Source organism: Gasterosteus aculeatus, chromosome 4, assembly GCF_964276395.1.
Source record: "Gasterosteus aculeatus chromosome 4, fGasAcu3.hap1.1, whole genome shotgun sequence".
Taxonomy (NCBI): domain Eukaryota; kingdom Metazoa; phylum Chordata; class Actinopteri; order Perciformes; family Gasterosteidae; genus Gasterosteus; species Gasterosteus aculeatus.
Genome location: NC_135691.1, coordinates 15206555 through 15232623, shown reverse-complemented (window position 1 = coordinate 15232623; position 26069 = coordinate 15206555). Strand labels below are relative to the sequence as shown.

The following is a 26069-nucleotide window of genomic DNA, read 5'->3' as shown; positions in this document are numbered from 1 at the left end:
AGAGCCCCATTCAGCAGAGGAGAATTAGCTAACCTGCCTCCCTTGTAAAGCACACTGCACACACACACACACACACACACACACACACACACACACACACACACACACACACACACACAGGCAGAGGCTTGCCACACTGTATTAATCTAACATTGTGCATGTGTGTGTGGCCAGCTGGCAGCAGCAACCAACCAAGGCAGTTTGTTTTGCAGCCCTAGATGGGCAAAGTGTTTATTGACATTTTCTGTGGTTAACAGAGAAAATTCGGAGGGCGGGATGTTCATCTGCGTGTATATGTGTGTGTGTGTGTGTGTGTGTGTGTGCAGGATAGAGCTGCCAATGCAGCAGTTAAACCGGATCATTGCAGGCCTCGGCCCCCTATCCTCCCTCTGCCTTCCCCACTTTCCCCTGCCTCTCTGTCTCTTTAGTTCACATGCAGCGTCTCCATTGCTATCCCTCTTTTTCAAATTGCAAAAAACACACGCTGTGCAAGCCTCCATTGTTTCCCACGCTCCCTCTTTTTTCAGAGCTAATTGCTATGCTCCCCACGTTTTACAGGTGGTATATCCCCACGTGCTGCAACTTCATATGTCCTCTGCCTCGGAATGTCACATGCTCCTCGTTTGTCATTCTTTTCAGAGCTCAGACACTGAGCACAATGGAAGGAGAGCTCGAGGTGAGAATAACAGGCACACATAGAAAACGCACAAAAAGGGGCTCGATTTGCCCGTCTTCTTTATATGCAGAGACATACATAAAGGCACAATTAAAGACATAAATCTGCACATTCAGACGCGCACACACACATACACGCAACGCCTCCACCTTGGCTACTCATCTCTGTCTTATTAGGAGGCAATTATCCGCTAGAGAAGAGTCATCAGATTCCGCCAAGTAACAAACATGAGCAGAAAAGGCCTTTTCACTCACACGCACACAAACAGGCCCACTCACGCACACGAATCCTCCCACTGTTACGCAAATGTCACCCTTACATAAGCACCATTAGGAAGGATGACATTAGCGCGGGCGAATGCGACGCATCTCCGCTGTGCCTTTTGTTGCCGTGGATTCGTTTCAAGCCACGGTGACTTGAGGTGGCTTCCCCGGCAGCAGAGCGCCGGCCACTTCAGAAGGAGGCCCGGGCTAATAATAGCTTAGCATCCCCCTTTGCATAATGAATAGGCCGAGGCAGCGCTAACGCTAGATCTTTCCAGGAGCGATCCGCCACGCTCCGTTTGGCCGTCTCAGCTCTCCCGGCGTTCCCAGACAGGTGCGCCGAGCCAGACAGTATTCCCACATAAACACGCGCGGACCCAATTCCCAGCCAATCCTCGGTAGCGCCGTTCCGTTCCCATTCACCCGTCACGCTTCAGTAGGAGCACAAGTCATGTCTGTCCACCTGTTAGCTTAGGTAATGGCGGACTACTTTACAGGAGTTACTCGCGCACACACAAACACACACACGCACACACACACACACACACCTACAAACAGCATGCAGCTTCCTGAGGATTATCTCGCCGTGGTCACTTTCCGCCTGGCTTGGTGAGGCTCATTTCCTGCCCAGCGTCAACTCTCTCCAGGACCCGCAAAGAACACACACACACACACACACACACACACAGACAAGCGTACGCTTGCAAGCGCGTGCATAAACAGTCGGGCCGGTTAAAGGTGTTTTATTTCCTCGTAGCCGTTGCTGTGCCTTCCTTCATGCCAGGGTGTGTTTGTGCAGTGCCAGACTGCCACTCTAAACTCATTAAGGTCGGTTTTAATGGACGCCCAAAGCCAAGGACTCTCCCTGCACCAATTAGATCAGCGGTCCTGGCTGGGAAACGTGGCAATTTGCAATTTCATCAACTCTATGTTGCTCTCCTTCCATCCAAATATCTCTCGTTCGCCCTCTAAGGGGCGGACTCATTAGGTTACCGTTTTTATTTTTATTTACATCCCCCTCCTTTTTCCCCCTTTGTCTAAGGGTGTTTCTTGGGTTCTGTCGCCCTTTCGGGTCACTTTCTCCATGCATTCTTGCTAGGACAAGCCCGGATTAACCATATAGGCAATTGCCCAGGGTACAGCGTAGTGTTAATCTGGCCCTGGTGACATGTGGAGCAGAAAGAGCAGAAAACAAAATGTATGGCCGAGTTAAAACAACTTCAATTTTTACGGCGAATAGTTTTTTTTTGCCGCTGCGCAACGCTCACCTAGTTCAATATTCTTTCAATCTTCATATCGGGGCTGTCGAGTTTTCAAGAAAACATTTGTTTGTTTAGTTCTTTTTGGGCGCTGTAGATTGATTCAAAATGTTCATGTTTTTTGACCTGATCAAGGAGACTCTTTGCCTCTTTTTGAAGGGTTTCACATTTTCTCCTAGCAATGGCTTCCTCCTGCCTGTGATTCTCATATTTATCATCTCTAACCTTCAAAGATTCCCATCCTTCAACGTGTATTCTGCTCAAGTGAATTTTTATGCGCATAGACTTAAGAACTTGGCAGATTTCGCTCAGGCTCATATGTTCTGCGTAGAACTGTTCAGATGACCCTGCTGGCTCCTGGTTGGAAACCGTCAGATTCGTTTCCGCCATTTCTCCTGTTTGATTTAAATGTTGGGTAAAATACTTCTGTGTACACAATAAAACTTGAAAAGAGCGTTGTATTGTCAGTGGTCAAAGGTTATCAACTGATGCAGGACTGAGCAGAAAGCGTGCAGCTCTCAAGAAGTCCAGTGAAGTTATGAGGGATAGAATGGAACCCAACATCAAAGCACATCAGAACACAGTGACATCACTTTCTATGATGTCAATGGCTGGGTTGCTGTTGGCAACAAGGAACTATTTATGTTAAGAGAAATCTGTTTTTTTAAGCTTCAAAAGTCATATATATCTGAATATATGAGTAAAAAAATAAAAACACTTTCAATATTTGAAAATATAAACAATAGAAGTTAAATTAAGATTTAAACTTGAGACAGTAATAAAAGTAAAGTTGTGGGACCGGGTACTGCAAAGATTTAAGGCAACAAGTCACCAACTCCAAAGAAGCGATTTAGATTTAGCTACTGCTCTTGGCCTTCTGCGGTCACTGCATTCATATGTTGCCACTCTACGAGAACAGTTTGCAGAGCTCAAAGAATCCGCACGCACTGTTAGTGCCACACAAAAATGCAGCTAAAGCGCAAGTTCAGTCAGGAAGACAATCGGTCTGACTCTGGTTGCCTCCCAGGTAATTACTCAATCAGTTGATTGAGGGGCGGGCACATTTTAGTAACCAATCAGATTCTTCCCTAATGAAGATTTAAACTGGATCAAAGGAGAGCCTAACGGCATTAACAATAGATTGTATTCCACCAAAAATTGCATTAGGACTTCTGCAAGCTCTTGAGAGACATGGACTTAAGACAACATTTCCAAATGTTTATGTTGCAATAAGCATGTTTTTAACCTTGCCTTTGTCTAACTGTGAGAGGTCGTTTTCTGTTTTGAGTTAAAAATGAGCTGAGGACCACAATGTCACAGACACGGCTCTCTGCACGTCGAACATGAACTTGTTAGTGCCCTTGATATTGTAAACCAGTTTGCAGAAAAGTCCAGAAAAATGCCACTGTAAGATGTGTTTGCCAAATTTAAACATGCACTTTCCCATTATTTATGTTTATATTGCACTATAACTTGTTCCTCTGTGATGGCTCCATCAGTTCAATACATTTGTGTTGGGAATAGGTGGTGTTAAATAAATATGGATGCTTTGAAAGTGGTTGCTTATTTATTAGGGGTGTAACGATTCATTTTGACAACAATTCGATTCGAATCGCGATTCATGGTTGCCGATTAATTGGGTTAATTTAGAACGATTCAATTCGATTCAGTGACTTGAAATCAATTCAGTAACTTTACTGGACAGTGCAGGCAAAGTTTCTGAGATCCCTGTTGTTTCTTGTAAGTAAATCGGGTTTAAATTAATTATGGATATTATAAACAAGCAAACAACAATTAATGGCAAATGTATTAACCTTTTATTTGAATCAAGTGCCATTTTCAATGTAAACATTACACAATAATTACACAATGTTTGGATCAATTGTAGGGTCACATGTCTTTACAGATAAACATGGCAATTGTTGCTGTGATGTTGAGTTTGGTGCTGGCGAGGCCTGAGGTGTCTGCATAGCTGGAGTTACCTTCTGCTGCTGCTGCAGCGGTAACGCTGCTAGAGGCGCCTGTCGCCGTTGTTTAATCCCATGGCGTCTTAGTAGATGGCCGGAAAGATTCACCGTGTTTCCGTGGTTTTTTATTTGGCTTCTACATATTCTACAAACAGCGACCGACTTATTTAGAACACCTCCGTGTTTGCAAAAGCCAAAATGTTTCCACACGCTGGGTCGATAAGTTAGTTTATAAATGTCTCGCTCGCAGTCGTCTCCTCCACGCTGTGTTTTGTTGTTGTTCCGAGTTTCGCACGGTTGCCGCTGCGTACTGATGACGTCACAGACAGGCAGACTGAATCGAGTAACGTTTAACGTGTCTAAAGTGCTAAAAAACAAACAAACAAACACACATCCATGCCGTTTTTGTGCTTAAATCCAATGTGCAGTTTCCAAATATCGATACAAATCGATTATGTACCATTTGAATCGATTTGTAATCGATATATGTCGTCCAGAATGCCGATTTGCGGAGCACAGATCGATTCAGTTGGATCGCAGGAATATAAATCGATTAATCGATTCAGTGGATGAATCGTTACACCCCTATTATTTATTTTTTGTTGAAAATGGATTAACCTTCCTTCCCTCTCTATGTAGTGGGTCAATTTTGCCAGATTATACTGATGAGTTTTGTTTTCATAAAATCATATGTGAGTGAGTGGCATTGAGGTGCATTTGTTGTTCTATGAGCATTTGCACATCTGTACATCAAATGCACTTGATGACAGTTAGTTTTTGAATTATTGAGTATATTAACTTCATATTACTGTAAATGATTCTGTATTTTGCATCCTGGGCTCGTTTTCATTCCCCTTTTTCTTTCCCTCTCTCTCGTTGTCTCTCCTGCCGACTCTGTGTGAAGATGCTCAGCAGAGACTAAAAAGCAGCCTCAGAACAGAGAGTGTGGGTGTATGTGAACAAGAATGAGAGAAAGAAAGCGGGAGCGCGGGCTCTCCCTCTCTGCCAGTGTCTGCCATTAGGGTGTCAGTGGCAGAGTGAATTTATTTGCTGTGCGGTTACTGGGCTAATGATTGATGTTGCCCCAGCAAACAGTAAACCAATTAGAAGGCTGATGTAACGTCATTTTAAAAGCCTCCTAATCACGTTGCTCTTGAACCTGGGACCCGGACCTTCCCTAATGAAGATTTATACTGGATCAAAGGAGAGCCTAACGCCATTAACAATAGATTGTATTCCACCAAAAATTGCATTAGGACTTCTCTGCCCACTGCTCCCTTTCCTCCCATCAGGCCTCTGCTAAATATATCTGCTGATTAGTGCAGATGCACAAAGGAATGAAGGAGAAGCGGACAAGCGGGAAAACACAGGGACAGAGAGCTGGCCCACAGTAGCTAATTGTTGAGAAAACAAAGGTGTCTGCTCATGAACAAACTCATCACTGCATGTGTGTGCGTGTGATGTGAGCACACAGGGCTTCCAATGATGAAAGAAAAGGCTTACAGCCGGGGGAAGCTAACTGGTTTGCCTTTGCTACGCTGATCCTCCTGCTGACACATAAAATTCATCATCCTCTTACCTTTCACTTTCCGGCGCATTATTAATGTCGCATGGAGAACAAACACACACTTCACACTGGCAACTGATATGTGCGCGGCAGAGTGCAGGTGTTGCTTTCACTTGCATCATTGTTTTTTTTTCTGGCAGCCCTTAACAAAGGTGTGAGGGTTATGTCTGTTCTGAATCTGTAATCCATTGAGATATTATTGGCTGTTGTACATGTTCCAGTTTGGGAACAGAGATTATTTTTTGTTTGTTGCTTCTTGATCGTCGTCAACACAGCCGGGGTAACGATTAAAAATATGTAAATAGATTTTAAATGCGCTCACGACCTTTTAATAAAATGTTATTTCCACTATAACTATGGTTACAATCAATATCTAACTTCAAAGTATCAAACTGCATATTTTATGAAGCCTCACAATGTAAATAACCGTTTAAGTCCCCTTGGTTTGATTTGCAGCCTTGCAAACGAATGCAGAGTTTGGAAGAAAAAAAAGACAAAGAAAAAAGGCAGAAACCAAATGGCCAAAAGAACAAGATGTGACATTGGAATAAAGGATTGAGCAATGACTAAATCAGATCAGGAAACGGACACACAGTGATGTAATGCAGCCAGCTGGGTGATGGATGGCGATCTGATGCAGGAATCAAATGAACGTGAGAATCAAATGTTCGGGGGGTGAATGGTGAGCTCTCTTACCCGAGGAGGAGGTCTGGGCCCGGAGCAAGTACGAGTCATCCGGGTGGGGCTCCAGGTGAGAGTGGGCGGAGTTTTTCTCCAGCAGGGGCACCTGGCATTCCCTGATTGGTGGGGACGGGCCAGGGGAGGGGTGGTGGGGGGCGGACGAGGAGGACGGGAGGGACGGAGGGAGCAGGGAGGAGGAAGAGGTCGGAGGGAGTGGGCGACCTGGAGGATGGAGGGACAGAAAGAGGGGGAGGTAGGGAGGGAGGGATGGGAGGTGGGGGAGGAGCGCGTTAGACAAAACAGATGGCAATGACTGACCGTGATACGGGGACCGGTTCCTGAGGCAGGTCTACCGGGTCGGTTGGAACCGTGTTTTGCCTCTAAAGCAAAGTCGGCTTCGTCTTTAGTTTCCGGGCTTCTTGGATACTCAACACAAAGTCGATCCCGCAGAAGTTCAATGAAAGCAAAACTGATTTGAAATGGGAAAAAAAAAATCTATTTGTATTGATCTAATTTTGTCAGATCAAATATGAAATCATTTAGCAGCAGTAATTGTTGTGCTCGACACGTTCACCCTCAGCGGTGGACTCGCTCCTCGGAAACAGCCCCGTGGTCACAGCAATGTAAAGCAGCCTGGATACCATCTCCTCGATAAATTAGGAAGTGACACTTGAGCTCAGGAGGTTTTGCTCACTAGAGCCTAATTTCAATTTCAAACAAACGAGCATTTCACTTTTGTCGCTTTGTTTCATCCATACAGCCTTCAAGGACCAACTATTACTATTACTAGCAATGCGATATTGTCCTGCATCGGATAAACACATTAATGGAAGCGTTTGCAACGTTTGCTGAACAGCATCTTATGGAACCACAATTAACAAATTAGGACACACATTGTGAATACTTATGAATATAATTACTTCTAAAGACAGGCATATAATAATGACATATATGGCACATAATGACACCTTTGCGATAACATCAATACCCTTCCTCGCTAACATTAGCCGCTAACACTTTAACGGGTATATTGAGTGTGTCTTCCATATTTGAACGGGTCATATTAAAGGAACGGTAGGATTAAGGTTTGCATGGGGGGGGGGGGGGGGGGGCGTACTCCATGGTACGACTGTCCTCTACGCAGGGGGAGACGAAAGAAAGTTAAGTCTTTAAATAGTGGGAGCCATGGGACACGTGGACACAATCAGGCTGTCCCATCCACCAGAGAGAGGAAACAAGGATGGAGAGAATTCACTCTACTCTCCAAAGGTTTGGAATCAAGGACAAAGACAAATCTAATAAATTCTATTTAGAGACGGCTCAAAATATAGAATAATTATGTCTGCCATATTTGCAGCTCAATCAATCAACAATATGGCAAGAATGAGGCCACCGAGTCCAGCCAATTCACCGAAGGACTCGGGTTATTACAACTTCTAATTAGATAGTCGACCGAAAACGCTTTGACACAAGGATAATCACTTATTTTCTCCTTCTCCCATATTGAAAATTAACGCCTCGGGTGTCAGCCCAGCTTTACAAATATTTTTTTTTTCTTGTTAGTGCCTTTAACCTCACCTTGCAGAGTTAATTCAGAAAAAGCTCATCTCTAGTTTACAAAACCTCTTCCGTTCTTTCATTCGCCGATGAAAACTTCACAGGGTTAAGAAGAGGTTTTTTCTTTCTTTCATCAAACTCCTCTTTTTCCGCAGAACAAAAACAGGCGGGAACAGAGGGAGACGATAAAGAAAGAAAAGACGCGAGATGGCTGAAGATTCATCATCATACAATCTCTTTTTCCCCTTCTTCTCCTTCTCTTACTGACAGTTTTGCAAAATACAGATGTGGTGTGATTGTAATTTGACAGCGTTCACCTTCACGTCACAGAATACTGATGGATATAAAAATTAGTAACGGTCATGATAGAAAGGGTTTCGGGTAATTTCTTTGTCAATTTCGCACAGAAACAGTGTGGTTGGACGTAGCCGTTGTAGCTCGGCCATCTAAGCTGTTCCAAAATGAAGCGCGTTAATCAAGGGAAGCAAACGTTCTGAGTCCAGGTGCCATCGCGGCTTTACAAAGATACATTTGATAGAAGCTGAAGGCAGAGTGATCTGCTCCGGCTTCTCGCTTTGCGTCACGGAAACCAGAGCTTGGATCGATCCGCAGCGCCACGTTAACTACACCCCAGAGAAATGCCAGCCCTGTCTTTTATTGAGGTGTGTGTGTATGTGTGTGTGTGTGTGTGTGTGTCTGCCTGTGTCCAGTCAATCTCATCAGTGCAAACAGAGAAAAATGGATAAACAATAGCAAAGCAAACACTGTGGCAGACAGGCGGGAAATGGAGAGAGGAGGAGAGGATGGAGAGACGTGGAGGTCACGGAGATAACCAGGGGAATGGGTTGCGAAACAGGGAGAAATTAATAGTCGGGAGCGGAAGGATGGAGGAAACACGACGGGCCAGAATCTATGAGCTGACAAAAGTTATTGGCAATAAAGAAAGAAAACGGGGAAGAAAGCAATAGAGGAGGCTAATTAAAAGTGGAGGAGCCAATAAGAGGGGACGGGGCAGCAAAAAAAATAAAAGAAGGGAATATGCCATGGACGCTATTGATTCAAATGAATCGATCACTCACATCAATTGATGTCGAGTATGGATCTAGATATTTACATTTCAAGAGGCCATTGTTGACATGGGCAGTACAAAATGTGTGTGTGTGCGCTCACACCTTTAAAGTTGGTTTATTGCGGTTCCGCTTTTTCTATTTTGCATGCAACCACCTGTGTTTGCGCTTTAAGGTGACGCGCATGCCAGCGCAGTTATTAATATTTTAAATTACTTTAATTACAAAAAACGGAGGGAAAAGTGCATTAGTTTGCCAAAAGCAATTAAGGGGACTTTAATCTCCTTAGCAATTATGCTGTGGGGCATCCTTAACTCAGTCATTTCTGCCCGCTACATTTCCACAAAGGTCAGTGGAAATTGCTTTGTGTTATTAGAACAAAGACTTAGCGATGAGCGCGCGTTGTTTCTCTTGACGATTCGCCTCGCCGGTGCCCCTTTAGCCCCGCCTCCCCCAGCCATCTGCACGCCTGCCTCCCATCCATCTCTCCGCGTGCTACTCTTACTCCTCGGAATGTATAGTTCACACGCAAGTGTTGATTGCTGTGAAAAGTAAGCGTATCGTAGTTTTCGGTGAAAAAAACATCAGATTTGGCATCAGCGGAGTCCCCCGGTGGTTTGATCACAGCGCCAGAAGGATCGCTGTGGTCTTAAGTCGGTTGTGTGGGCTACAGGCGGGTGTGAGTGTTTTGCCCGCTGTAGAGCTACTGTACGTCTCCAGTGACCCGGCTCCATATGAGCGCTGCATCGTCCGTTGTTGTCTCTCCGGAACAATTCTTCACGCACGCGGTTCCTCTTTTTGGCGGTTCGTGGACTACTCCCCTTCCCCTCCTCGTCCTTGTCTCTATTTCCATCCCTCCCTCCCCCCTACCTCCGTCCACCCATCTGGCCGAGGTGAGGAGTGGTGGGCCGAGGAGAGCGGAGTGGAGTGGAGCGAGGGATGGAGCGACAGCTGGAGCCCAGTCAGACAAGGAGAGACAAATTACCCCTCTAACGAGAGCCATTCATCATCGCTTCATCTCTCCTTCGTTCCGTTCCTCTCTTCCTCCTCCACACCTCCACGTGAAATACGGCGCACCTGGTAAACACGTGTAAAAAAAGAAAAGAAAATACACCCCAAAAAACAACACGGCAATCCACCACTCCACTTTACAGTCATCTGGTCGCCACTTGTGCGGCTCTTCAATTAAGGTGGGAATAACGAAGAGGAGATGGGGAAAGGTGGGGCGCGGGGTGACGGCGGGGGGGGGGGGGGGGGGGGTGGGGGGCACGGAATGATTGGATGAGCGGTGCGCGGGCAGGAGAGGGGAAAAGGGAAACGGCACACCCATGCTGGCACATGCGGAGACTCATTACCATGGCTGCTGTCAGCACAGATGTTGGACTGAGGGGGAGCTGTCAGTCAGCGTGTGCGTGTGTGTAAGTATGCACGTGTATTGAATGTGTGTGCGTGTGTGTGTGTCTAACAGTGATCTGAGGACTATTTAGTGATGACAGCTGCTGACACAATGGGCCCTTTTCTCTATTTATCTATACAGTGCAGTCTGTCTCCTCCATCCCGTCTCCCTTCCTACTTCTCCCCCTTTTTTTTCAAATCTTCGCCTCCTCTTTCCTCTCATTCATTTCTGTCTAATATTTCACATTCAAACCGTCCGTGGCAAGACGCACACCTGTTGCTGCCCGTGTGTGTGTGTGTGTGTGTGTGTGTGCAGGCAACAAATGGACGTCGTTGTCTATCCATGCCTGGTCACCTCAACCTTCCTCCCTCCTTTTTGTAATGGTGGGCCGTGTGAGTAAAGAGGGAGATGAGAGGATGCTTCAACGCACGTGTTCTAATGAGTGAGGCTGGTGCCTTAGCAGCCCAAAGAGATGACCGTATCACATTCTCTTTCTTTGATGTGTAATGTGAGTGTCTGGGTTCTTCTCTGGCTGGACCTCGGGCTCCGGGCCTCTCTTTCATCACGACTGCATCATTCCATCATTCCAAATCTGTGGGGGGCCCCAAAACAGGCCGACCCTCCACACACACACACACACACACACACACACACACACACACACACACACACACACACACACACACACACACACACACACACACACACACACACACACAGCCTGCATCTGAAGGCGGTGCCTCTCACTCACGGTGTCACGTTGTTTTGTTCTGGATGACGGCCTGTCTCTATTTTGGTTTTGTACATTCCTTCAAGGATAACAACTAAGGCTCATCCCGTGCTGCAGATCTGTTATATGTGGCGTTCAACTAAATGTTTTGCTCCGATGCATGAAATGGCCCCATTGATGGCACTTACAAATTCAATTTTTTATTATTGTCACCTAATAGTTGAAGAAATGTCACCGCACCACACCACTGCTCCTAATACATTGCAAAATGTATGAGAGAAAGAGACAGAGACATATATGCAGCAATGAAAAGATGATAGCAGAACTCTTTCGCCTTCGCCTTGTTCCATCCTTTCAACGACTTAACTAAACCCCACCTTTACTGGGTCTGTGCATCGATGACCGTGAGGCCTTTTAGGTGACACGTGTTCCAAGGGGTCATTCACCTGTTAACGACCTTCTTTTGGCCCTCACATGACGTGGGCGGCGTAGTGTGGGAATAACACGCTGTGACTCCTTTGAGTGTGCCGTGGCACGCTGGAGGGCGCTGCGTTTAAAAGTGAATTGGAACACATCTTCTCTGAGTAATCCCTCCCCGGTTCAGAAGGCCGCTCCCCGCTCCTCTCCTACCTCAAGTGGCTGCTTTCTTTTTTCTATTATTCAAATTTTTTTGAAGAGGAGAAACGGGAGAGCGGCGCACGGAAAGTCTATGCGACACGTTGGGCCCGCCTCATACATGCATCTGCTAATTGAAACATGCCTCACTGTTGCCTGGAAGTACAGTTAGTCTGTGTGTGTGTGTGTGTGCAATACATAGCATTAGGATGCTGTGGCACACCCGTGCCGTCCATCGTCAGAGATGTCCACTGCGTAACTCGGGGCGACCACAGAGGCAACATTACCATATAAATTACATCCATGTTGCTGCTGTGGATTGATGGTCGTGTCATGGATTCTACCCATCGGACCCTCATTGAAAACAATAAAAAAAAAAATAGCCACCTCCTCCTACATAAATGCATGCATGCACACACACATACACACACACACACACACACACGCACAGGCTCATAACCGCACGCTCACATGTCCAAGCATGGGTACGAGCGTGGAAGCACACAGGAGCAGAGAGATGGAGACCCATCCGCTCGGCCTTCCATTACCTTTGAATAGGCTCGGAAGGCCTGGAAGGAAAAAACAAATATAAATCACTGTCAAAATGCTAACATTTGAGAGGTATAAAATTATAAAGATAACAAGAGCATTTTTTGCCACAGATAACATGCTGGACCTTGAAAAAAAAAAACCCAATTACAGCAAAAACTAACAAAATCTGTTATTCAATTGATACGACAGCGAGGGCACAGCAACAAACAATCTCTTGATTAATCTAATCAAAAATCAAGTGAAGCTGCTTCCCGTAGCTTCTGGCTGAAGAGCAAACGGACGGCCTCTGTGAGGATAGGAGATGAGGCTCGGGTCTTGGCCCCTAGTAAAGAAACTAATCAAACTGCTTCGGAGGGCCTTTTGATACCTCCGCTGGAGAAAGGCCTTTAGAAGCTGCGGTGCGAGAACAGCTAATGCCGGGCGAGCTTTCCCTCTAATGTGCTGCGCCGCTGACTCACTCGCACAAAGTTTAGCGTCACGAGACGCAAATGGCGGGTAACGTGCCGTGGACGTGGCTTAGACGAGGATGAGGTCCAACACATTCTCCTGTTTTCACCTGCTTGTCATATTAGAAAGGGATTGAACCTTGAAAAAAAAATGAAAAAACGTAGAAGGCAGAAAACACCTGACTAATTAGCGCTTGAGTGTGAGCCATTGAAGCTTAAATCGATCGTTCACACCTACTCACGACACCCAAAGTTTCCACTCTGATAGTTCCAGCTACTGCCAACAGTCGTGATTTAAGGTGGAGGCCTTCATTTTCACTCGCAAAGACGACCAATCTGCATTTCAATTTCAAGAAAGGACTCATTTGACGAGATTCTGGGAGACAAGACTGGTACAAAGACTAGAGCTACACATCCCACAATCATCCAGGATCTCAAACGACGGCACGCGTCTGGAATTCAATGTAAATGTAATTCAGAAAGGAGGCACAAAGAAACATGTGCAGCACACAGGAATAAACATCCTATGCCTGTGCACAGATACCTATTCAACGTAGCAGGGCCCCAAATGAGCCGACCGGTAATTGCTGCAGTTGCTATGACAATCTAGTTCCGTGAAAAGAACCGTCGACGTCTGCAAAACAAAAAGAGACGCGTAGTAATCCGCAGAAAGAGGAAAAAATATTTGAAAGAAAGAAAATAGGAAGGAAGAGGCCCCGTAGAGCGATGAGATAGTTCTGTGAGCGAAGCGGGTTTGTTGGGCGCACGGAGCTGCCGGCTTGCGACCTCGTGCAGTCGCGGATGGCGCGTCGCATTGTAATCTCGTGAATACTCTTGATTTCTCTTTTCTTTTCTTTTTGGTTGTGATACTACACTATGTGTTATGTGTCACTGTGTTACACTAAGTACGTGTGTCTGTGCGGGAGGCGGTGAGCTTGCTGAGTCAGCAGTATGTCTTTTTAGCGGACACATATGCATGCACACACATGAACACACACACACAGAGTGTGTGTTCAGAGCCGGTGGATAATGAGCGTACTGCAGCCTGTTGCTGAGAGAATCCTGCCTTTGATGTTCTGCAGCTTCTATTTATAGCAACAGCTGAGGAAAAAGGATAGAGAGCAGAAAAATACAGCACACCGCCACGTTGTGTTACTTCTCTGTCAAGGTTAACAGGCTGGAGTCGACCCACGCAGGGCCACATTTCTTGAGCCTTCTGCTCCTTGGGTTGCGACGCACACTCTGCGCCTTCGAGATGTGAGCGGCTAAAAGCTGCAGCCGTGCTGTCACAACTTGTGCGCTTTTGTGAACATGTGTGCGAGGGGAACGGCTCGAATAAACACAACAGCCTCCTGTTATTACGGTTGATTCTACTGGGGTTGCAGATTTGTGATAGATCTCGCCTTTCTGACTAAACTGTGTGTGCAGAGAAGAGTTTATCACCCGGTGCTGTGGGTCAGGAGACTTTCAGGTCGTCTTCAATACAGCATTAAGTTCATTTAGTCAATCATGGTCCAATTTATAGTGACACAGACCATAAATCTGAGAACGTTGAGGATTGTCCGAGTTGTCCATGTTTTTGTCTTAAAACTTCAGCCCTTTAAAATATCTATTCAGTTCTTGAAAAGCTATTTGTAACCCCTTTGGTTGCCTACACATGTCTTACAGCGTTAACCTGTATACAGCATTCGGTGGTTCCACCCTCTAAAGTCACCTCGGGTTGCCAAAAACCAAGACGGTGAGGGCTGAAAGGAAAAAAAATAGTCCACAAAGAAATGGGTGAGTCACGGTAACCATGAGCACGTCTCACAAACAGTCTATAAATATTATATAACAGGATATAAATATTAAATGGAAGTCACACAACATCTGATTGCGTCATAACACTAAAAGTGGGGCAGAGTTTGATCATCGCTTTTTTAAGCTTGCTTGTAACTTTTATACGTAAAACTGACATACTTTTACAAACCTTTGTAGTTACGGATCATTAATACAATTGAATCATAATAGACCCTCAATTTATTTGAGTTTAATTGTGGGCTAAGTCAATTGATGTTTCGTTTTAAAAACATTTTTTTAAATCTTAGACAAATCCTGCTGTTCGAGCTTCTCGTCGTGCCGTTAGTTATTAGCCGCAGCCTCAGTAATTCAAATGTTAATCACTTGCAGATTGGGAGCTCAAACAGAACAGGCTGTGCAGCGCTAACCTGCGCGGCGCCGCACTCTCACGCATGCGACACGAATCGGGCCCAGCTATCTCAAGCGAGCAATGGTAGATTACCAGTTAGTTCTGGGCTCTTTGAAGTAGCTGCTGCATCAGTTATGGAAGGCTAAGTGGACACGTGTGTGTGTGCATATATGTGTGTGTGTGTGTGTGTGTGTGACTGGGGACAGGTTGAGTCAGAGGCCTCCGTTGGCGCGCTTCAGCAGAATGGTTGTCGGATGTGGTTTGTGGTCAGATGCGCACAAAAGCCCCACATCGATGTGTTGCATGAGACGATCCATCCGTCCATCCCTCCCTGTCCTCTGCAAGATCACACGCTCGTCACGCAGACTTACAATTAGCGCAGCTTGCATCAGCCGACAATCGGCTGACTCGGAGGAATATGGAAGTCCCCATGATGATGGACTTCTAAGTGTGTGCTTTTGGAGCGCTTGTTTGTGCGCGCCGCCTCGCACAAACACTCTCTCGCAAACGTGATGCAACTCTCCGAGGAAACCACCTGCAAACCGGTTTCGGCGGCTCACAAACAGCCGCAGCCCGCCGAGCGCACGCAGGGAAAAAAGAAAAAGAAAAAAGAAGACAGACTCGAGTCGTCACCGGAGGAGACAGACGGCCCCGTCAAATGTTCCGACGCCGGGCTATTAGTCGCACCTCCTCGCTACGCAGCGCCGGGCCTCGGAGACAAATAATAAATGCTAATCTTTTGTAGGACGACGCCAAGTCAGTCAGTTTAAGCTGAGAGCGTCAAATGAGATTTTTAATTACTGCATGACCTGGGGTATATTAGCGCATATTAATGAGGATCATTAACCTAGAGGTAACTAAGACCCCTCCTCCTTAACTACCACTGATAGCACCTCTGCTGTCTGGCATTGAACCATCAGCAAAAAAAGAAAAAGAATGCTATAAGCCATCTCTAAAAGCTAAAAAGCTCACACGCACATTGACGCACGTGTGAGCTTTTAACGGTTTACAGATGGCTTATACCATCCTTTTTTTTTAAATAAATAAACTGCAGTAAAAGTAAATAACTGGAATCAATTTCCTCTTACAGCTGGGAAATTCTACAGCTGAAAGATTGAACTCTGGGTCCCAATCCTGGAATGGAAAAGAAATGTTCATCTGCTCTTTAATGAGTGAACGAGAAAAATAAACGTTTCAAAGGGAATCACAGAACGAATGACGAAGAGGAGAAAGAAGCATTTTCGGTGCAATATGCGACGGTCAATAAATTCAATGGATTTAGAAGGACAAAATTTAACAAAGGAAATTGTTTCTGCCAATCTCTCTCCTTGGCTAAAAGGGCTTTGAGGTGGGGCACAGGAGGCCCCTTTGCCCCCCCCTCCCCTCCTGAAGAGTAAATCGCAGGCACGACGTTGACGTCATCCATCCGTCCCTTTCTCCAACCTCATGTGTCAGCTCTGCTGCTGGAGCGCCATTAGGCTTTGGTCTCAGCGGTATAGAAGACGGGGCTTTTATCCCGGAAGTGACCAGACCAGCCGCATTTGGCTCGTAACATAAGCTTACCAAACGCACGCACACACACACACACACACACACACACACACACACACACACACACACACACACACGCTCATAAACTCCCGCACAGATCCCCGAGTAAAGTAGAACACACACACACACACACACACATTCTTCTCCTGTTCATTTCTCCCCACTCTCCAGTCTTAGCGGTTTATACTTTTACATAACTGAGCCTTCCTTCAGTGAAGCAGCTCTAAAACTAGTTGTACAACAGTGCGCGCACACATACACACACACACGCGTGTGTGCGCCCGCCTGGAACAGGCAGTGCAGCGGACCCGTCCACCTGGGCCTCGCGTTCCCACTCCGACTCCAAATCGCGTCTCTGCGGATGTCGATGCGTACGTCGGCTAGAGTGTAAACTACATGAATAAGATGATATGAGCCCGTGGCACCGGTTACGCGCTCGGTTATGTATTAAACTCGGGATCGACACATCGGAAGGGAACGCGGCCGCTTTGTGCAGCGGATCCCGAAAGAAAGAACGAGGGCCTCGTTGCCGAGAGTTCTGGGCGGCTGCGTGCACAATGGAGGCGATCACCTGAGCAGTGTGCTGGTACGCACAACGGGGCACGCCGCTGTTGCCTGGTAGCCATTTACAACACATCATCTGATGCTAAGTGTAGTACGGCTGAATGCACCATATACTGTTTGAATTCAGACAATGGGGCTTTGGTAAGGTTTTTTTCATGTGAATTGTCTGCCTGAGTGTGTGTTTGCCAAAGTGCGTTGGTGTTTGTGTGTGTGTGTGTGTCTTCCTTCAGTGCGCCGAGCATTAATTGCCATTCCCAGTGGTCTGCGAGAGAGCTCGGGACTCCTTTGGGCATCCGCACCTTCATTAGACTCTGCTGATCATCCCTCCGCAGCACCAAGAGAGCCTCGTTCCTCTCTTTCATCACTCAAATCTTTTGCTTCCCCCCCCCTCTCTCTCTCTCTCTCTCTCTCTCTCTCTCCATTCTGCCAACTCTCGCTGTTCTTTTCTCATTTTTTATCCATCACGTTATTCCTCAACCACGACCCGCGGCGTCGTTCTCTTTAAACGCTGCGTCTTTGTGGCGCTTCTGGGTTTACTGGGCCGGTGCAGAACGGGAACAGGAAATCATGGGAAATAGCCAAACGATTGTATGAAAAAGTTCTGGACGAGCTGCCCCCCCCGCCTCCTCCTCCCCCCCGCACCCTCCCTCCCGACAGTGCTCGCCCCCTAAGCCCCCCGCTCCCTCCTTTTCTAATAGCTTATGATTTTGCCCGCCTCCCCTTCTCATCCTTCAACATTTCTGTCACTTTGCCCCCCCGCCCCCGAACCCCCGCCCGTACCCCTGCTGCTTCACCCCCCCCCCCCTTCCTCCCAGCCTCTCATCTCTCTCTCTCGCGTTCTTTTGCATTTTCATTCCCATCAGCCCTTCCTTTCGTCATTATCTCTCAGTTAATACTTCCCACTGTCTCAATCCCCAGCGCGGGTGCTTCTTACCCCCAGGGGGGGCGGGTTCGCCAGCACTCACCCCTAAAGACATGTAATGCACCCTTCCTCTCCCCCCCTCCGCCCCCCCCCCCGTCTCCCTCCTCTCTCCTTTTCACTCTCTCCCTCCCTCCCTTTTCTCCGCAGTGCATGAGAGACGCCAGCTGGAGGAAACAGAGAGAAATGGGCCCAATTACAGCACTGGGAACTAAAAGTTGGCTAATTAACTCTAATTTGCTAACAAACTGCTTTTTCACCAGGAATCATCTCTCTCTGTCACATGGCACACACATGCATGAGAAACCGCGTTTGCGCGCGCTGCCAAACAGTAAAAAGAAAAACCCAAACACACACACTACTGCAGGAACACAATGCGCACAAAACTTTTCCCTCGACCCCCTCCCACCCTTGCGTCGACACACATGCGAGCCCACACAAACGTGCGTGGACCCTCTTGCTCAGCTGTATTTACCGCGAGGGCAATATGTTGATTACGTTAGGGTGGCTGATTATTGCACAGTGACAGTAAAGGAAACAAATGTCTTTCATAGGCAGGCATCTATCTCAGCGAGGGGGCTCCTAGCTACACACTACGGCAGCAAATGACTGCGCTGCACCCGACTATGACGGGAAGAGAAAGAGCGCAGGAAGAGGAGGCAGGGTGGGAGGAATAAAATAAAAAAGGAAAGACAAGACCGATGCGAAAAATGAGGTACGGGGAGAACAAAAAAGTTAGAGGGGCGCCAGATGGGAGAGGAGGAGGAGGAGGAGGGAAGAAAAGAGAGATGAATAAAGGATGAAATGGAGTAAAAAAAAAGTGGATGTATGGAGGCAGAAGGCTGAGGAGATGGATGAGGAGCGAGTCGCTGGGGTTCGTACTGAAGCTGTGAAACAGTTTGCCACTTCAAGGGGATAATGGCAGTTAGAGGCAGGAGCAATAGGTTTATATAGAGCATAGATGCTATCTGGGGGTAAAACAAACACACACACACACACACACACACACACACACACACACACACACACACACACACACACACACACACACACACACACACACACACACACACACACAGGTACAGGCTGTAGGATGTTTCATCACTTTTGTGTTACAGACTGTTCATGTAGTTATAGTGTAGGCAGCACTTGGAACACTATGCTTGTCAATGTTATAAGAACAGGTGTCCAGTGGGCACAACTCCTCTGAAATGCACACAAACACACACGGACAAACACACACAGTATACACGAGTGGGAAAGGTGAAGGCATCACTTAAAGCCAGGCAGGATGTGATAATATACCTGGATATCACACACACACACACTCAGCGCATGAAGGATGTCTTGAGATGTCTTGAGACGTCATGGCGACACCTCCCGTGTTTCTCTCTCTCTTCTCCAGCCCTGGTGCCTTTCTCCACCCAGCTCCACCACCTCTAACCGATGGCCCTGCGATGAGATTGATGGTTGCTCCTCCCCCTTAGTTTCTCCTGATCCACCTCCTTTTCGTCTTGCTTTCGCTCCATTTGTGTCCTTCTCTCACACCTCATTAGTGATGCTAATACTCCGAGTAATAGGGGACGCCATTCACAGTGTGTGTGTGTGTGTGTGTGTGTGTGTGACCACACACTCGGGAAAGGACTGTCTCTGGGAAAGAGGAGATGAGTTTCCCTCTCTGGTCCCATTTCTCCGTCTGGGCCCTGCTCTCCTTCTCGCAGAGAGAAAATCCGATGGAAATGCAATCACAATCAGTTAGGGTCCAGAAGAGGACAGACACACACACACAACACACACTTTATTCCTCTACGGCAAGGGAGCCATGCAGAAAATTGTTTTGGACATGGTGATGAGGAGACGGGGGTCCGGAGTGCAGCGAATGTAGGAGGGGGGGGCTTTTTAATTTACATTTTTAATGTAAAATATCATTCAAAGAGGGAAAGTTAGGCATCTCATTATACCGCTTCTTTATTACGCACTGGGCACATCAGTCTCAGGGTACCGCTTCCCCCCGAAATAAACTCTCACACACACACACACACACACACACACACACATACAAACACGTGTGAGAAGAACCCGCTGAGCCCTGCAGCAGGAATCACTAAGTTAGAAACTGGGCTCTTATAAATGTGGGAATGGATAATCTACCTCGTCCTCCAGATATCATCGATCCCGGATAATCTAGGTCTTTAGTCCCCCGCCCCCCCCCCCCTCCCTCCATCCCATGTTCAAGCAATCCATCCAGTAAGGGTCACTTTGGGGTAAAACATTCAGGACAAACTACAGTGACGCTTCACACGAGACGGCGATAACGCAGCTAAAGGATTAAGGATGTGGAGGATTTGAGTTTCTTTCCCCCCTTCGTGTCATGAACAACAAGTGCTGGAGCGTGAACGGTGGAAATAAGTTGTTTGCCGCTGCTGACCGAAATGTCGCGCATGACCCCCGTAAAAATGATTCATGTGAGCGCTCCTAAAAGTGGAGGTGGTCGAAGGGAAAAGGACGAATCTCCTCGTTTGCGTTTTGCATGAGGAAGTTCCCCGTCAGGAAAATAACTTGTAACTTAAGTGTTTATTCTACAATAAATTCACACTGCATTCCGGACCGTCAATTTTAAAGCAGCAGAAAAAGGCTGGACATCCCGTTTTTTGCCATGTTATGACCTCGTAAAGTTTGCTATGGCTCGTGTGTTAGCGGGCCGCGGCGTATTCACACGTCCAGCAGGCACGGAGCAACATTAGCATTCATTCAGAGGCATGTTATTGGCAACCCAATGGCCAATATTTCCTCTTCTCTCGGCTCGCTTTCCGTCCAGAGGGAAATATTTGGCTTTTTCCCTGCAAAATGCTCCACACTGTTCGCCAGATAGTCCCGACCTTTGTTTCTTTAGGTGATTGAGATGTAGCGCACTGTTTTTTAGGCTTTTTCCGCTACGATGATTCCTGTGAGCGTGAATACAAAAAAAGAAAGAATCTATGAAAAAAAAAAAAGTATGCTGCAGGATTAGGTCATCTGCTACTTCTGGATGAAATGCGTTCAAATAAAGATGCTCGCCTTTGTCTGTTTATTTCTACACACATCTGTTGACTTCCACAACAGCACAAACCCTGCACACACAATCCCTGTATTCATAAAAGAATCAAAAATGAGACACTTCCCGCCTTCAGCGTCGCCCCGCCTGTGAGGTCACAACCAATGATGTCATGCCAAAACGGGACTGCGTGGCCCTCGGGGCTCCTCGGGGGCCTGCACATGCCACCAACCATCATCATCATCAGGCCACCATTCTGACACGGGGGCCGCCGCGAGGGCCGACCACCTGCAGGAGCACTAGCGGTGACGCCTCTAATGATGTGTCCGTGTTTTTGCCATTTATATATATATATATATATATATATATATATGAAACCATCTGCACTCGACACAAACATCTGAGTGTTCATCACCAACATCTGCGTATGTTTGTGGGGACTAAGGAGGACATCTGGCCATGTCAGCAGTGATTTAAATGTTCTCTAAACAGGGAGACAGTGAGTTGACACAGTTAATAAACCGCTCATGTGACGGCTGAATTTGATTGATGAAGATTTATGTAAACAACGGTATGCGTCTATTTAAAGTCCGGGCGCCGAACCCGCAGTGATTCAAACCCCTGTTTGCTTATCATATTCAGTAGCGCTTTAAAAGAAAACAAAATCAGCAGGATTTGTCGGGACTCTGACGATCGTAAAGACCTCTCTTGTCAAAAGAAAAAGTGTACTTTCACAAAGTGATACAAATACACGGTTGGAAAGTGAACCCGGCGCTGCCCTCCCTGTCCTTCCCCCTTTTTTCTCTCTCCTTTCATGCTGCTTTTTGTCCTCTACAAGTCTCCTGCAGTTCTTAAAGGCTGAGACGGCACCGTGGGAGTCCGATCACTCCCGAGTCCACACACACACACACACACACACACACACACACGCACGCACGCACACACACACACACACACACACACACACACACACACACACACACACACACACACACACACACACACACACACACACACACAGTGAATTTCCTTTGTGGGGAAGAAAAAGAATTAAAAAAAAAAACTACACCTTTAGAAGTGTGTCTGTTAAAAGCAAATTGCTCTCTGCATTATGGGCCTTTGAAGGTATTGGAAACGTATTTTTTCAATCAGGCCAGTAGAGAGATATCCGTGTGCGTGAGTGTGTAATTGAACATGTGGCAATATTTTCGGTCCTTTTAGTCTCTTTAGCGGCGGAATATTATCGTCTCAGCTTGTCATACACCCCCACACACACTTGGAGATAATCCTTACCTCTTTCGAACTCTTTTTCGAACTCTTCACAAAGTCATTTCTCCCGGAGAACCCCCACTGGGGGAAAAACAACAAACTTTCAAAGCCATCCAAACAATGACTCACCCGTACACAAATTTCTCCAGAAAAAAAAGGAAAAAAAACACACTCCCATGGAGGAATATCAGGAAGCACAAAAAAAGGACATAATGGCTGTCTGATAATTATTCATAAAGGTGACTTTATGCACTAAGTGCTTGTGCCCAGCGGCATGGAAGCAGCCCGGAGTCAGTACCAACACAGGCAGATGACATACATTATGGTCCGGCTGTAACAGATTGACACACACACACGGGTTATAGGATGAGGCTCACACACACACACACACACACACACACACACACACACATTCCGTGACTTGTTTCAATTAGCCTCAGAGGGCAGCCTGGCCGCACGTTGCCTCCCATCTGGGGTTGCTGCAGTCAAACAGGGCTGGCGGGTGGACGGACAGAATGACGGACAGGCTGATGGCCCTCCGCGCTTATTCGATTTCTGAGATGACGAGGGCGGGGGGAGGGGGGGAAATCAGAACCCAGTGATGGGAACAATCAGGAGCGATACCCTTCCCAGAATCACAATATGGTCTGAGAGCATACGGTTGTTCTCCATAAAGAGATTCTGTGAGCGCAACACCTCCGGGCTCGGCACTTACATAAGCCCCCCCCCCCCCCTCTCTTTTAAAACAATTCATCCACCTTATCTCCCCCCTGCAGTCTGCGTGAACTCACTTTTGTTTGCAGCTGCGGGGACGCGAGCAGCACCAATACGACACCGGCTACAACAACATCAGCAGCCACAGCCGTCCCCGGGGGGCCGCGAGGGAGGAGGGCTGCATCGCCACTCCACAATCTGTCCCCCGAGAATCCGTTTAACTCCCCACCTCCATCTTCTTTATTTCCAACTCCTGTGTTTCCTCCGTCTCCGGTTTGCAGAACGATGCTTTATTATTCCTTTTACGGAAGTTTCCCCCAAAAAGTTCAAAGTAATCCTCCCAAACCTCCTCCCATCTATCTGCTCCCCGCTCCCACTGTATGGACCCCTTCACCCTCTCTCTCTCTTCCCCCCGCCATCTCTTTCTCTCCATCACCCTCTATCTGGTGGAGGGTAGTAATCCCATTAGGATCAATATTCCATGCGAGTGAGCATCCTTTCAGTGCAGCAATTACAAACCTTTAGAGACATAAAGGAGAGCATTTCTTCACAGCTTAGACCATCAATCAACTATTTAGCTTCAGAGGCAGAGTGTGTGTGTCCGTGTGCGTGTGCGTGCGCGCACTTGACTTCTGAATTCTGCATCATTGTTCCGTCTGCGTTACTGAAATGACTGTTGTTTTTTTGGTCTTATAGATCCTATTATGGCTGTATGAATACATGAGAGAGCTTCTTAATGCACACTTCCGAGTTGGCGGTGCAACGAGGCCTTGTCATCTCCCCTGTGAATGCATGTATTAGCATTGTCCACAGTGGGATTTTCCAGACGGCTAAACTTGGTTGTTAAGCCAGAGGTTAATATTTCATGCTTTTTGCGCTCTCCCAGCCAACTGGTTTAACAATAATTGAACCGGGTTCCCTTACAGCCGTGGAGCCTTTCTGTGATTGTAACGCTAGAAAAGTTAAATAAATTGGTTTCCTCTGCAACATAAATAGCGCTGCGAGAATCCCTTTCCTGCCATCCTACCCTGGAAAAAGCTCCTTTCCCTTCTTCTCTGGCTCTAATGAGGGGACGTGACTGACAGGAGTGGCGAGGGCACATCACTTCTCATCTCGTCAGCTTGTGTGCCCCTCAATGTCACAGGGCTCCACTTTTAGCCCCGAGGCCCTCCCAGCTTCCATCTTTCTAGCTGCTCCACATCTGGCACGTCTGGCCCGGGGACGGAGGCGGCCTCGGTTGGTCGGCATCTGGGGGCCTTCGCGGGGCTGTCGGCCGCGTCAACGCAAAAGAAAACAGTAGGGTCGGAGACGCACATCACCAAAGACCCGTTCTCTGCAGCGGAGGTTCAATACTAACTCTGGATTTAAATGTATTAGAATACAAGCAGGATAAACATGCTACATGGCAGAGTGAGTTGCGCTGCATCTTAAATCAACAAACACTAAATATTACAACAGCCAGGAAATGACATTTTCCAAATGGCTCGCTATTTTTACCGTCGGTGCAGAGCTGCATCGTAGCCTGTGGCTCACACTGTCAAAATGATCGTTCTAATTCTTTGCCATGAAAAAATTCAATTAGACTATCATTAGACCGGGCTGATGATGAGGTTCTGTTTATCGTTAACTGCACATTATTCGATTCTTCATTTAACAGGCAGCGCCTCATTTGCTGATGATCCATTTAACAAATGCTTTTACAAAAGTTTCTTTGGGCAGAAAAAACAAGGAGTTTGCGAATGTCTTTTGTCTGTGCCGTGCAATGATGAATTCCTTCTCCTGCCAGTTGGACTCAGAAACTCGAGCATATGACGCCATGTGAGGAGACAAAGGGAGTAACATGGGGATTTAACAAGTGGATTGTTCTGTGTACACTCCCCCCCCACCCCCGCCCGTCCCCTTCCCAAAATGGGAGATGGGAGCAAAAGGCGTGCGTCTATGATGGAGTGTTAGCGAGAGCAGCAGAAGGGGCTCGATGGCACTTGTGGTCGCGGATTAACTGGTACACGCAGAACAGAAAGTGGTAGCTGGAGAGAAGAGGCTAAAGCCGAGCACGCTTTCTCTTTTTTTAAATATCTACCAACAATAGCGACGGGGACAGATTGACTCCTCTTCGGCCAGCACTGTCTGTTCTTCCCTCTGCCTGCATCCCGTTTCTATAAATCTCCCTATTTGAAACGCACTGGGGAAAATGAGCCCCAAGCTGCACCTCGGCACCGCCCCCTTCGTCCCCCCTTCGTCCCCCCTTTGTCCCCCCTCGTCCCTGCTTGTAACTCCATGTGTATCTGCCGCACATCCTTTGCCTTTCCGTCACGCTATCGTGTGCGCCCGACAAACAGGTCCCCGTACCCGACCACGCGCTCGTACCCTGGGAGTCGGCTGGAGGAGAACAAGGGAGCCGTGGGAGCGACAACAGAGCGGAGAGAGCAAGAGCGGCAGCTTTAGAATCAAACTGTGTGTATTTTCATCTCTCATGCTCATGGACCAACTCCCACAGGACATCAGTCCGCCAACGCGAAGCCCCGCTGTGTCTGTTTACCCACAAAGAGGCTAAATCAAACTTATTTCAGTAAAGCGGGATCACATCTCCTTTGATTGCACCGTGCGAACGCCACCCAACACCTTGGAGGAGCTAAACGACCCGCTCGGCAAATATGACCCAAGCGACGGCTCGTGAAGCGCTGCCGACGAAGGCGAACCAAACTGCCCACAGTCAAGCGCAGTAATCGAGAGATGAGATTTTTTTCGTTTTCATCCCAACTGTGAAAATTGAAAGCACAGCACGAGAGCTTTTATGGAGAGCGTCCTAGCAGCACCAGCCTGTTTACTGAGGCGACTGGCAATAACGGTTGGGACGGTGGCCCTTGGAAGCACAGTCCGCCGCTGCGATATCGGCGAGACGCCGACGGTATCGCCCACAGCGGAAGCTCGGAATACAAACAATGGCTTTAAAGTTTGTTTACCTCCCCGCACACCTTCCCAATTATAATGTCAAGAGAAACGCGCCTGTGAATCAACAAACACCTCTCCTCGACGTCACGGCTGCAAGACATG

The 26069-nt window shown here is 47.3% G+C and overlaps 1 protein-coding gene across 18 annotated transcripts in view; it reads right to left on the bottom strand.

Moving 5' to 3' along the window:
- The window catches only part of tenm2a (teneurin transmembrane protein 2a), a 192106-nt gene that overhangs the window by 53641 nt on the left and 112396 nt on the right, over positions 1-26069 (bottom strand). For 11 of the 18 annotated variants that reach the window (XM_078102044.1, XM_078102046.1, XM_078102045.1 and 8 more), the window contains one exon: positions 6429-6635. The exons of the other annotated variants lie outside the window; for them this stretch is intronic. In XM_078102044.1, the coding sequence (XP_077958170.1) occupies positions 6429-6635 (207 nt within the window). The remainder of the gene's footprint in view (positions 1-6428; positions 6636-26069) is intronic. 18 annotated transcript variants of the gene reach the window in all.